This window comes from Pangasianodon hypophthalmus, chromosome 5 (genome assembly GCF_027358585.1).
Source record: "Pangasianodon hypophthalmus isolate fPanHyp1 chromosome 5, fPanHyp1.pri, whole genome shotgun sequence".
NCBI lineage: Eukaryota > Metazoa > Chordata > Actinopteri > Siluriformes > Pangasiidae > Pangasianodon > Pangasianodon hypophthalmus.
This window is the reverse complement of record NC_069714.1, coordinates 24770053-24784196: the sequence shown is the minus strand read 5'-3', so window position 1 is coordinate 24784196 and position 14144 is coordinate 24770053. Positions and strand designations below refer to the sequence as shown.

General features: G+C 37.9%; 1 protein-coding gene across 2 annotated transcripts; it reads right to left on the bottom strand.

Annotated features, from left to right (window-relative positions):
- Window positions 1-1053: 1053 nt before the first annotated feature.
- pknox1.1 (pbx/knotted 1 homeobox 1.1) lies at window positions 1054-13750 on the bottom strand. 2 transcript variants are annotated; one of them, XM_026913037.3, is made up of 11 exons: window positions 13631-13750; window positions 9805-9902; window positions 8819-8940; window positions 7002-7173; window positions 5676-5846; window positions 5022-5103; window positions 4345-4442; window positions 4032-4163; window positions 3872-3948; window positions 3483-3646; window positions 1054-1560 (listed from the first exon to the last, which is right to left on the bottom strand). In XM_026913037.3, the coding sequence occupies exons 2-11, from the start codon at window positions 9856-9858 to the stop codon at window positions 1370-1372; spliced, it is 1263 nt and encodes a 420-aa protein (XP_026768838.1). In that variant the 5' UTR covers window positions 9859-9902; window positions 13631-13750; the 3' UTR covers window positions 1054-1369. The 2 variants fall into 2 exon arrangements, with proteins under 2 accessions (XP_026768838.1, XP_026768837.1); XM_026913036.3 differs by having other exon boundaries at window positions 9805-9931; window positions 13631-13736.
- Between the last annotated feature and the right edge of the window lie 394 nt (window positions 13751-14144).

Sequence of the window (14144 nt, the reverse complement as noted above, 5' to 3'; positions counted from 1 at the left end):
GTTCCTCTCAAAGTTTCTTCCTCATATCGTCTCAAGTTTTTTCCTTGCCATCGTCGCTTCTGGCTAGCTCATTAGGGATAAATGTAAATTTAAATGCAATTTTTTTTGGTAAAGCTGCTTTGTAACTGTCCATTATTAAAAGCGCTATATAAATAACATTTGAATTGAAAACCATTTTTGATTGTTCATTCCCTCTTTTCACACAGAACTTTTTTTCTTATATGTTATATCTTATATACCCTAAAGTGTTTTATCAGTTAAAAAAGAAGCAGCACAGATTTGTTGAACACACTAATGTTTTTAATGCTTATAAGTAACATTTTGAGACAGTTTTATGAATTGCATTTCAGTTTCATAATTTCATTTGTAAACCCATGAGATCTAGATCAGCAGCTCTCTACGTCAGTCCAGGGGATTGCATGCCCTGCATGTTTTTTGTTCACTCAACATACTGAAGATTTATTAATTAGCCGATGAGTTGTTTATACAGGAAAAAAATGTACAGTGCAGTGAAATTTTGAACCACACATCTAAATGTAGCTTGAGGCTCGATACTAACTACTTTTACTCAGTATAACATAAATTCCCATCTTTACAGCTAACACAGCTGAAACAGATGGTGCCACTCATCAGTTACTCAACAACGCATGTGCTTCAGTTAATTTTACAAAAGAACGATGTAAGGCATAGTTTTGTAGCTAACTTGTGTATGCAAAACTTTTAAATTCTGTATTTTTTTTTTGTTTTCTTATAAAATGTTACAAAGCCCTGAAAACTGGGCAACTAACTAGCATGTTTTTTTTGTACATAAATATTCCTTATAAAACGTAAAACAAAACAAGAAAAAAAAAAGAAATAAACATTTTGTTCTTAATATATAAAAATAAGCATCTCTCATTTTTGCTCTCGTGGCATGGTTGTGAGAGAGAATGAGGACAGCAGAGAAACACCAGCATGCAGGGGGAAAAAAATCACAATCACACCATCACAAGCACAAACTCGCAAAATTTTGGCATCCAGATGAGTTATCATAAATTGTGTAACAAATTCTAAATAACAAGAGTTTCAAAAACTTGGGGACGTTCAAACATTTTTCTGTTTCTTTTTTTTTTGTTTGTTTTTGCCGTTTTGGAGTTTATCAAAAAAAAGTGCACTCACCTAGACGTCTACGCAATAAAAACATCTCCTCATAAATTAGCACACCTGTCTGTAATGTAATGCTCTCTGTCAACCATGTGTGTGTGTGTGTGTACACATTACTTTAAGGGGTGTTTTTTATGATCCTCTCTGTAGTGCAGGAGTATCAGAATTGTCAAAGTCAGCGCCATGTCAAGTCTTTTGGGTGTGTATGTGTGTTTGTGAGAGAGAGTCAGTTACTGGCATTGAGGCCCAGATCAGTCATGTTAGCTGAGGACAGGTGTGTGTCGCCCTCATCCTCGCTGACATCTGTTTCATCCTCGCTGTGATTACCCATCATGACTTGCTGCATGGCGAGTGTAGCTCCGTCTGAGGACAGAGTTTGGTAGCCATCCATGCTCATCCCAACCGTCACTATGTTAACTACAAACACAGAAAAGACAGGCATTACTTTACATTACAGTGTGTGGTTATAACAGGATGCATAAAGCTTACATAATTTCTACAAGATACTCACTAGAGAGTACTAATGGTTTTTCCTAATTTTATACTGTAGCAGCTGACAAGAATCTGTTTAACATCATTAACACCAATTTACATCACTGAGGATGAGTGTTACGCTGTTTTGTTCTACACACTGTTTTAAGGTGTTTGTACACCTGGCCCAAATACTGAAGTCTGGCTCATTTGGAAGACAGCTTCATCATCACTCGTTTGCTCGACACTGACCTGAAGTTAGGATCAATTCAATTCAATTCAATTTTATTTGTATAGCGCTTTTAACAATGGACACTGTCACAAAGCACAATTACAGAAATAAATGGATTCACAAAATATATCGTAAATATGTGAATTTATCCCTGTGAATTTATCCCTAATGAGCAAGCCAGAGGCAACAGTGGCAAGGAAAAACTCCCTGAGATGATATGAGGAAGAAACCTTGAGAGGAACCAGGCTCAAAAGGGAACCATCTTCATCTAGGCGCAACGGATAGTGCAATTATAAATAAATCCCTTCTATTATTGTGTACTATATGGACAAAAAGTGCAATTGTGCAACCAATAAATTCATCACAGTTTTTGCAAGAAGTCCGGTTGGTTAAAATCTATCCACTCTCGGGGAGGTTTCTTAATCAAAAAAAAAAAAAAAGCTGCTCGCTTATATTCAAAAATACATTTTTACGAGATTTACTCGAAGGCATTCTTCTTTTTTTTTGGTGATGTTTCCCCATTTTCTCCCCAAATCGGACTTGGCCAATTTCCACCCATCAGCCAGGGAGAGTCAAAGCTAACATGTGCTTCCTCTGAGACATGTGAAGCCAGCCAACTGCAATGTTGCAAACTGCTGCTTATGCTGCATCACAGGGCAGTGTAACACCCTCGGAAGAAGCACTATCCGCCCTTTTCCACATACGTTTCCACATACGACTGATAGGGGAGAGAGATTGTTCCATTCCTCCCACACAGACAGCACGTCCCATTTCGTTCCCTTGGCTCCTGGCCACAGATGCCACAGGTGCATCTGAACAATTTTCAGTTGTGCTTGGTTCAATATATTGGTTTAATGGACCACATCTAATGTTCAAAAACATCTCTTACACCCACACTGTGGTTTGCAAATATGAAAAGTGAAAATGCCCTGAGCTTTGTACTAAATCAGGAGACGGTTTTCAAACAACTATTTATCCAGAGTGTGTGTCTTACTTACCCACTCCATAACTGTCAAAATGTAGCCACACTATATATAAATTTTATATGATGGATAGACAATATACATTTTTTATATCCAAGACCTGCCATCATCTTCTCATATTATTCATTATTCATTTTATCATATTATCATATATAACTACATTATTATTGCTATATTTGCTTGCTATATTTTTATTATTTTATCTATTTTATAATGATATAATTGTCTATTATATTTTCATTGCATTATCATTATTATAGTCTAGTTCTTTTTTTAACTGTTTTTTCCTGTATGTGTTTTCATTAGACAGCAATTTAACCACAAAGGAATTCTGCAGCATCACGCAGCTACAGTTCTGTCTGCTGATGTATTTCATAATGCCTTCCGTAATGCCTTCTTTGATATTACCTTGTCTGAGAATGATTCATGCAACCCTGCTTGTATGATTTCAGCATAAGGAACATTAAAAGCCTCATCATGAATCCTGAATTAAAAATGCATAAAAATACAGACAGCTCCCAAACGAAACATATGCGGTAAAACTGTATTACTGATTCCTGGCACATGTCAAGTGCATAAAACATCTGTGGTCCTGTCTTTTTTTTGTGAAAAAGTTGCTTCTGTTGAAATCTGATTTTATCCACAGTCTGTACCTTCTTCCATGTTGAACTGTTGCTGGGACACAGAGGAAGCGATTGAATCGGGCCAGAAGCGCTGTAGAGGGCGGGTCTGTGGAGTCTTCTTCTTGGCTTTGGGCATCTCTGCAGAGCTGGCGTCTAGCATTGGCTGCAGAATCCGTCTCCGTGCATTAATGAACCTTTAGCAAAGGGGCAGAAATGATTTTCAATCAATCAGCAAAACAAAGAAGCATGAAAGTAGAAACCATATAGACATGATGCACTGGATAAATGTAGTTATTATTTTAGAGATATAGCCAGATTGTTTTGTGTCTGTATCCGATCTTTCGATCTAAATATAATCACACGTGATACACAGAGAAACAAAACCAGTAGTGTGTGTCCAGTGGGACGGTGTAACGTACCAGTTGTTGACCTGTAGCAGAGTGAGATTGGTTTGATGAGCAATCTGTTTCTTCTCATCTTCAGTAGGATAAGGGTGCTGTTGGAGAAAATAACAGCTGTAAACCAAGAGCTTGAAAATTATTAACAGTATTAAGATCAGAGTCTGACTGGCAAACTCACCGCGATGTGCTGGAAGAGCCATGAGCGCATGACGTTGGTGGCCTGTTTGGGGAGAACGCCGCGCTTGTTTTTCGAAGAACTGTCTTCATTACTGAAGAAACCAAAATCCTGATTCATCTGCAGCTGTAAATGCTTAGAGCAAAAGCACATCAGGTCAGAGTACTGCTCTGGGAGTGTGTGAGTTTGCTTGATGTGCGAGATACATGCTGTGTGTGTGTGTGTGTGTGTGTGTGTGTGTGTGTGTGTGTGTGTGTGTGTGTGTGTATGCTTTGATGCACTTTGTGTATGCTGTATACATATGTGAGGTCCACACCTGGGAGTTCTGAATGTGTATCTTGCTCGGTGAGATGGCCTGAGCCATGACATGGCCTTGGGGCGTGACTACTGTGACCGGCTGATACACTGCACCACCTGGAGAACCCACAAGACCAAACCAAAGATAAACAATAGAGGGAAAAAAATCCTAAGAGGATATAACTTTCATATTTGTTTATCAATTCTCTTTAATAGCATTAGTCTATGACTGAAGACAACAACTACATTTTAAGGTAACTCCACATCAGGTGCAACGTGCAATCTGTGAGTATATCTGTATAGATGTGTGTCCATGTTATGCCTTTTGTGTGTATATGTGTGAGAGAGTTACGTAACTGTCACACTGGACTTATGTCTCACTATTTGCTTGCTTTTGTCTTGGCCTAAAAACTCTGGTGTGATGGTATTTTTAGAGGGAATATAGTGTTCAACTAACAGCAAATTCACTAATTAGTTTTTGTCATTCTGGGCAACAAGCAACATTAATAAAATAGTGAAATGAAACATTGCATCTAAATGAATTCTGCACAAAGTGAGACTACTCACTACCTGAAGCAATTATGGGTCCATTCTCATTTTACTGAACTGCCTTTAATTTATAAGTGTGTGCTTGATGTGTGTAAACAGTGTATGAGTGTGTATGTAAGGGTTAGAGAACCCTCTAAGAAATGGTACCTGAAACAATTTGTGACTGACTGACTGCTGATAAGTTGCCTTGTTGCATAGGTGAAGCAGGAACCACAGTGCCCTGGGTATCCTGTTATAAAAAATTAAATAAATAAATAAGATTTAAACAAAAAAATTACAAAAACAGTTACAAAATGACAGTTAAATTCATCGTGCCACATTGAAAGAAGTGCTTGGATTAACAATTTTTTCTGATGATTAACTAACTTACAGTGGGTTCGGAAACTATTCAAACCGCATCACTTTTTTGTACACTTTGATCAGTTTAATGAAATCATTGTCTGTACTAAATATGACAGCATATAAAAATAACACAAAATGAGTAACACTACAGGTTGGAAAGCTTTAGGGTGTTACTGACACACTAAAAATCTTTCTGAATTCAACATGATCAGAAAATAAATAAAAGTATTTCTGCCGTGTTTCTGTTAGAAACCCACAAATGTACCCACAAACACTGCTGCAAACCCTACCCATGAGTACCATTGGTTTCTGTTAGTATCATTTCCAAACAAGTGACAAAAGCCCCCAACACCAGATCCTTTGGTACTGGGCTGGTGGCTGACAGAAAAAGGGTAATTTAGGTTTTTTTCCCCAGGGAAAAGGAATTACTAAATGAGAAGGTGACTACTCTGAGCTTACCTGAGTGTGCAGGGGAGAGTAGGGACTGTCTGTTTCTCCACTCAGCAGTGTCTCGCTGTTCATCTTGCTCCTGAGGCAGGAGATATAGCGGCTACAGAAGTCTTTACACAGGTCGCTGACCTTCTCCAGCTCTAGCAGGTGAATCCGGAGAACCTGAATGGCCTTCACCATCTGATCACAAAGGCGCAAGGTTTTAGAGCAGTGTCAGAAAATCATCACTGTTTCTCAGATTTAAACACCATTACTGCTGCCAAACTTCTCAGACCTGTTATATGAGTAAGACTGAGTGCACGTCTAGTGGCTGCAATTAGATGGATTTGGGAATTTAAAAACAACTAGAGCTTAGAGGTGGGTGATATAACAAGAATATGATACACATTACTGGATGCTTTCACAATACATGAAATGTTGGAACACACACAACACGCAGTGCCACAAAATGAAAATTATAATTCTTATTATAATTAATTCATGATGAAACTATGACTTTCAACATTAATACCCCAGGAGTAAGACCAACAACATAACTAAGACTTGTATTATTTACACTTTTAATAATAAACCCAGTAATCCAACCCAGTTCATTCCACCAATGAGTAGAATTAAACCTAACCGCCAACTTAATTAACGTTTGCGGTTGTTACCTGGCAAACTTCAGAACTGAGGCTGATCTAAAGTCCAACATTTACAACAGAAGACCAGAGTTCAGTAACTTATCAACATTTTAAAATCATGCTGAAATTTAATTTTGATAGGATTGAACAGTCATGGATTGAATAGTCAATGCAGGTGGATTTTATTAACATCTGTTAAAATCTTGCTGGGAAAATGTCAATTAACACGTTAACTTAATCTGTAAACATTACTTATGATGTTAACTTACTTTGTTAACATTACTTATGATATTAATAATGCTGAAGTTTGTTAATGTTAACTAATGCAGTAAATTATGTTAGTTAAAGGAACCTTCATGTAAAGTGTTAGCCAAAAAAAAATAAATAAATAAATAAATAAAAAATTGACTAGGACGAAGTGGAAAATTTTGGAAATGTACTGATGATATATTTCATTAATCTTAGAAAAGGGAATAGTGACAACTGATCCTGATATGATAACATCACATCTTTGAAGTTACTGACAAAGACCATGAATCATACCGCAGAGATCTTAAAACAGGGGCTGGTGTCTTTTCAGATTGTGCGTTATAAAGCAATTTGGTTCTGTAAAGTCACCAAACATTTATATTAATTATATAAAGATATTTTTATATGTTGCACATCAACAATGAAAACATTTTTATGTATATTTTACTACAGGGATTCTCACCAGGCTGTCTAGCTCAGTGTCTTCACTGAAGAAAGCCTTGGCCTCTTTCTCTTGGTTGCGTACAAAATTCTGGATATCGATATCAAAGCTTGCCGACGTGACACACTCTGAGCTCTGAGTAGACTGCTCGCACTTCTCAAACAGAAGGGTTAGGAGAGGAAAGAGCGGATGCCTGCAGGCCCACAGAAAACAAAACATGAGGTATTAGAGATGAACAAATATGAAAGAACAATTGGATACAGGATGAAAGTCACCACAAATAGACTGGAACTGATTTGCTAGCATATGGGGACAATTATGCAGCCCTACTCAATCTTAAAATAGGCTACATGAGTGTGTGTTACAGTAAGAAATACTGACTCTTACACAAGAGTAAAATGTCACTGCTAAAATAGTAACAGCTTGATTCAGCAACAATGTGGACGCAGTTTTCCAAAAGCATTATGTTTGCATCATTTTAACTGGTAGAGAGAGTGTTTAATGTGTTGCATGCTCTACCATTTAACAACTACACTATACGGCCAAAAGTATGTGGACACCTGACCATCACACCATATGTAGGCCTTCCCCAAACTGTTCCCTCAAGTGGCTCCCCTAATGCTCTTATGGCTGAATGAGCACAAATCCCTACAGCCACATTTCAAAATGTAGTGGAAAGCTTTTATAGCAGCAATCAGCACATATGGGTGCAACGGTCAGGTGTTCGCATACTTTTGGCCATATAGTGTGTCTTTTTGCTGCGATACATTTGGGAAACTCAGGCCTGCTCACAGTCACGTCAAAAAGCTCTGTCTAAGTCTTTAAGGCAACAATCTACACATCAATCTTTAACATTCAGTTTCTGATGTTTCATTTTTGCAAATCTGTCAATAACCTTGTTCCCTTTTCTAGAGAAGGGATAGCTGTGAGAGTTGCTTCAGGCTAATCACTTGAGCACAGGTCAGGTTTAAGCAGTTTTAAAAGCAGTTCAAAGTGTTACTTTGTTTGTGAACACTTTCAAACTGAAATTGATATCAGATTGAATCAGGTTTATGTGTCAGTCACATTCTGGTGCTTGAAAATCTGTTGCCTGACTATGTTGAAACAAACTGTTCTAATTATACTGTACGTTACTCAACGGCTACCGAGTGATGAAATAAGGAGAAGGATTGCTCAAACGAGTCAGCGGTTATATCATTTAACACGGTTTAACGTATCAGTCTATGTTGCCTCTTTACAAGCAATAACGATATATTCCACTGGACTGTCTACATTTATTGTTTACATACTGTATGTTCAAAAGTTTATGTCATCTTTTATTTTAGCATTTTTATTTAAATTACCTCATTTAAAGTCTAAACAAAGGAAAAGATATGTTAATTGAGAAATGTTTATTATTGTATTAATGTTTAGTGGCTTAAGAAATTAAGAATTGACATTATTTTATTGAAACAATCTAGATCTACTCTAATCAAAGGCCAAAATCTTCATCACTCTAATTAGACACACCACATATTTGTGTTTTACAGTTAATACTAGCACTGTGTACAAGTGTTTTAGTTGTAGGCTTAACGGCTTTAAGCACTCATTTAGAGTCGTAATAGGATCTGAGAGTGGATTTCAGACCAGTTAATAAGTCCCACACAGAATTATCTTTCCTTATTTAATATCTATTCTGTATCATTTGTTTTAAATGAATTAAAAAATAGAAACCTGCAGATGTTCAAAATCTTTTGACTGGCCGTGTGTGCATATAAGGGACATTTATTAGGCATATTATAAATAAGTAAGTGGTTATGCCTCAGTACATGTACGTGGACGTCCCTGTATGAAATTACCTGTATATGGAAGCTTTATCTGCGTCCATGCGATTGGACTCAGCAAGAGCATTGTTGCAGGTTCTCCCCATTCCTGTGTCTGCAAAACTCTTCTCTGGATCACAGTCTGTCTGCTCGACCCCCTGTGTATAAACCACAAGTTACTGTGAGGAATAAATCACTTGGGGCTGTGCTACTACAGGAAAATAATCAACGACAGGGTGGTGGGATTTGGCCGGAAGTGTATTATTCCTCTTACATCACAACAATTTGCTAATAATTACAATTTTTTATTTATTAAAGAAAGTCACATCATACTTTTTTACATTTACATTTAATGTTGTGAAACAATTTCCATGAAACAATTTAGTTCCTCTTATCAGACATGTTGTAGCAGCTATAAGCTGCCATTCCTTCATCAACCTCTATTTTTCTCTCTTAAATGAATAAAACTCTCTCTTCATTCTGAAAACTATCCTGTGTCAGCTTTACCTCTGACTGTTACAAAGCTCTGACACTGGAGACTCCTTCCACAAATGTAACATAAACGTCTTCTCACAGAAGCCTATACCACATCAATAATTACACACGTTTTAAATCTGTCCCTGTGTAAGTTACTATAAAAACAATAACTTATTAGAATGAGTGCATTAATATACCTGTGATTAGCCAGCACTACTGTCAAATCTGCTGTTACAGAAAATTAAAAAAAAAATGATGCAGATAAAGTATATACAAACTATGTGATAGGAATTATAAACTAGATAAAAAAGGTGTACAAGGTTTCAGGTTTTATTACCTAAAAGCTTTACCATGTAAATATTTTAACTTGTAAATATAACTTTCAACAAATTAAACAAAACTTAGTTTTTTGTGACCCATGTTAAAGTGGAGCAGTATGAAAGCAGTATCATTGCACTTTACTGTACTGAGGTCAAATAAAAAGGTACAAACAAGAACCTGTCTTCATGTAAATGTTGCTTGTGAGTGTAAACACACAGACGCACCTGTTGAACTCTCTCCTCGTACTTGTGCATTGACACAGGCTGGCCTGCCATCATGTTCACTGTAGCCACTGCCAACACTCAAGCATTATACGCGCAGGCTGAAAGGTGTTGGCAAACAAATGCATATCTGTATTACAAAGTAATTATACATTTAATGACTATTTTATCATTTAACAATTGTAGGTATATATACACTGCAGCACACCATATGTTACCCTCCTCCCTCTACCCCATGATCCATGAATGTAAAGTAAATTTAATATTTTGATATTTTGGTGGTGGTCATTTTCAGCAGTGACACTGATGTATTTGAGTGTGTCAACACTGGTATGATTTTATCACAGTTGCTGCTGTGTGCACTTACAAGGCAGTTTAGTACGCCTTGTTAGCCAATTTTGTAGCTCAAATGACCTTTTTCCATGCATAGTATGTGTTAATCGCCCTCTAGCCTTCATTAGTGATATTTTCGAACCTCAGCACTGCTAGCACCTTAATATTTTTGTGGTTGAAATGATTTCACCCTAGCAGTGATGCTGAGGATTATTAAAACACACACACAAAAAAAACACTACCACGCCAGTGTCACGACCCCGATGGTATTTGATGAGCCGTGTTCCCATGGCAGTCTCTTATTAACTGACAGGTGGGGTAGAGGGGGAGTGGAAGATGGCGCATAATGACTTGGGTGTGCTACATAAGACTTCTCCATCCGTAACAAATTTTATCCTTACACAGTTCCAAAATTACGTAGAGTATCTCTGACCTGCCCTGTATTGTACTGAACAGACCTTATTCAATTAAACAGTGAGTTAACACAGTAATTGTCAAAGTGGAGTCCAGGAATCGCTAGGGTTCTCTATGAGGCAAAGCCAAGGGATCGGAAATGTTTTTTATTTAGTCACAGCATTGGAAATCACAACCCACTATTATCAAACTCAAAAAAGGTAAGTCTATAAATAATGTAAAGTTGAATAACAATTTTCAAAAAAAGTGTTCTGTTGGTGGAAACAAAGTTTTACAGCTCCAATAAACTTCCAAAATACACTATATGGCCAATAGTATGTGGACACCTGACCATCACATCCACATGTGGTTCTTCCTCAAACTGTTGCCTCAAAGTCAGAAGCACACAATTGTATAGAATGTCTTTGTATGAGGAAGCATTACAATTTCCCTTCACTGGAAATAAGAGGCCCAAACCTGTTCCAGTATGACAATGCCCCTGTGCACAAAGCGAGCTCCATGAAGACACGGTTTGTCAAGGTTGGAGTGGAAGAACTCGAGTGTCCTGCACAGAGCCCTGACCTCAACCCCACTGAACACCTTTGGGATGAACTGGAACACCGACTGCACCCCAGGCCTCCCAGGACCTAATCATGTGGCTAAAGTTCTTGTGGCTGAATGAGCACAAATCCCCACAGCCACACTCCAAAATCTAATGGAAAGCCTTCGCAGAGGAGTGGAAGGTATTATAACAGCACAGGGGGATTAAATCTAGAATGGGATGTTCAACAAGCACATGTGGGTGTGATGGTCAGGTGTCCACAAACTTTTGTCCATATAGTGTACTACTGTAGACATTTAAATAATAATTCGTTCCTCTTAAGCAAACACTCCATGCCAGATCCAGAACCTGATCCAGGATGTACCATGCATGAGGTGGAAAGACACCCTGGATGGGATGCCAGTCCACCACACACACACACACACACACACACACAGAAGGGAAATTTATAGTCACCAATCCACCTACTGGCTTGTTTTTGGCACAGTGGAAGGAAACCAGAGACCCTGGAGGAAACCCATACTAACATGGGAAGAACATGCAAAACTCCAGAGAGAGTATAACCCTAGAGCTGTGACAGTGCAACACTACCTGCTGCACCACATTTAAATAGTATACATTAAAATCATTTTGTACTTAGCCAGTAGTGGAATTCATTTTAGAGATAAAGCGGTCCCTAGCTGCAAAAGTTTTGAGAACAAAAGCTTGTTGAGTCAAAGTAGATGTGTTCACATATTTTGTACACGTAACATAATGCATATTTTGTACATCCCTTCTTGCACATTCCTGTACATATATTTCTATTTATTATTATTATTATTATTTCTTATTCATTTCTGATTTTTAATTTAGACTTTAAATGCACAGGCTATAGAGGAGTGGGCCAGGCTTTCATTTCTCTCTGAGTTATATTATATACTGTCTATAACTGTGTATGTGACAAATAAAATCTTGAATCTAGAGAAGGAAAAAACACTGAAATGTCCAGGCAGGAGTGATCCAGGATCAGAAATTGTGAACCTGACCAGATTTTGTCAGATTTCATGATACATGATCAAATGCCAAGAAACACACACACACACAAACTACTTGAGAAGGTATGTATGCTAAAATCCTTAAAATGGAAGGCAGTATAAAGTTTTCCACCAAGTTGGCAACCACACACACACAGAACCATGCACTTAATGCTTTCAGAACTTTGTGTTTTAAGTTGTATGTACGATTTATTTCTCACTGTAAGTAGTTTTGCCCTTGGCACTGCTTTTACAGTTTCATCTGCAGTCATGTGTTTTAACTGTACATACACTGGATACGTGTCAGGAGAAAGAAAAACTAGTAATGCAAATACTGCTTGTATTGTCTGGATACGTTTTAAATCAGTCTCGAGCAAATGTGCATGAATTAGTTTAAAAGTTTATCGAGGTTGCATTGATAAAACACCTAAAGACACTGAATGAGCAGCTGACTGAAGGAGTTTCTGAGTTTCTCAGTTTTCTACGAGGCAAAGAGCCAAATTAGCAGCGCTAGCTTTCTACCGTAAAAACAAACCAGGCCTAAAGCTTCAGTTGGCTTTTATTTGCGTAAAAAAACAACAACGAACGGTAAACTTTTTAACGCAAATGCTTCAGTTTCACGAAAAGTTTCGTACAGCAAAATGCACATGAAGTACAAACCTAAGTGCAGCCATTACACCGCACTATAAACAAGCCTGGCCTAGAGGTCCGCTAGCTCACTAACATTACATACAAAACTGAAATATTCACATTTTTACATGCTCACACACAAAAAACAGCACATAATAGAATACTGGGTATCTAGCCAGGCGTTTTATTTTCCTTTAAAGTACAAATTATAACACAAAATACAACCAAACGAATAAAGAAAACCAGCTAACTAGCTAGCGTTGCTCTGTTTACTACAATTTGCTAGCAATGCTAAGCTAACTAGCATTATAGATGAATACACTAATGCAGAGCGTACAAATATATATGTATATCTACATATAAAATATAGTAATAACGGTAGTAACGGTAATAAAATAAGGTGTGACAAAGTATGCATATACAAAAATATTAAATGTTTATTTTGAAAATGTAACATCACTAGAAACTCCGACTCTATTGTTTTTTTTAAACCAGTGTAAGTTAAATTGCAATGCAAATGCAATAATCGATGGATATCTGCATGTAATAATAATAATAATAATAATAATAACAATAATAACAATTTAAAAAGGCACTTCCGTTCCCCTGTGCATTGGGAGGAAGTGTGTGCTGCTAAAGCTGGGCCTTGGCTCAGTCTCGCGCATCGCTCTTGTAATAAAATCCTCCTCTCTCATCAAAAAGCACATATTTTATTACTTTATTTCCTCAACATGGTTTTCGGGCGGCGCACTAGTTTCTACAAAAAAACTCCCACAAACCCACACACAACCTCGCCCAAGTCCGTTTAAGTGCTCAGGCCGAGGCATTTTAGCGTGTTGCTCGCATTGTTTTGATTGATAGGTAAGAGGAAAAAGCAGAGTTTTGAGTGACAGCTTACCTGAGTGCCAATCTTCATCACACTGACAAGCGGCTGCAGCAATCGGGATCCACTGTGGCCGCCTTGCGTCATCACGTCGACGCACGCAAGCCGACTTCGATGTGAATATTCATGAGGCGGGCGGCAACCGGCGGCTTTTGTTGGTGTGGTGCGTCATCACGTAAAAGGCACGCAAGATGTTTCTTTATGCATATTCATAAGATAGGCGGAGATGCGACTTCAGAAAGGCCTCTAGAGCAGTGGTTCACAAAATGGGGTCTGGGGAGGCCCTGTTTTTTGTTACAGTGGTGGAAATCATCAAGGTATTATATTTGTCACTGATGTCTAATAGTTATTAGTCTGTTTGATCACTTGATAGGTGTAATTTGAACCTCTCGCTCTAATTAACCACTTTATCCTGATCAGGGTTTCTGTGGATCCGGAGCCCATCCTGGGAACACTGAGCACAAAGCAGGAATACACCCTGAATGGGACAGCAGTCCATCTCAGGGCACAGTGCGCTCACACTAGGGAC

Excerpts from the sequence above, each read along its gene's own strand:
- pknox1.1 (XM_026913037.3), bottom strand. The coding sequence starts at position 9,858 with ATGATGGCAGGCCAGCCTGTGTCAATGCACAAGTACGAGGAGAGAGTT. Across the intron at positions 8,941-9,804 it reads ACGAGGAGAGAGTTCAACAG|GGGGTCGAGCAGACAGACTG; the intron begins GTGCGTCTGTGT and ends GTTTATACACAG. Across the intron at positions 3,949-4,031 it reads GGCTCTTCCAGCACATCGCG|CACCCTTATCCTACTGAAGA; the intron begins GTGAGTTTGCCA and ends TTTCTCCAACAG.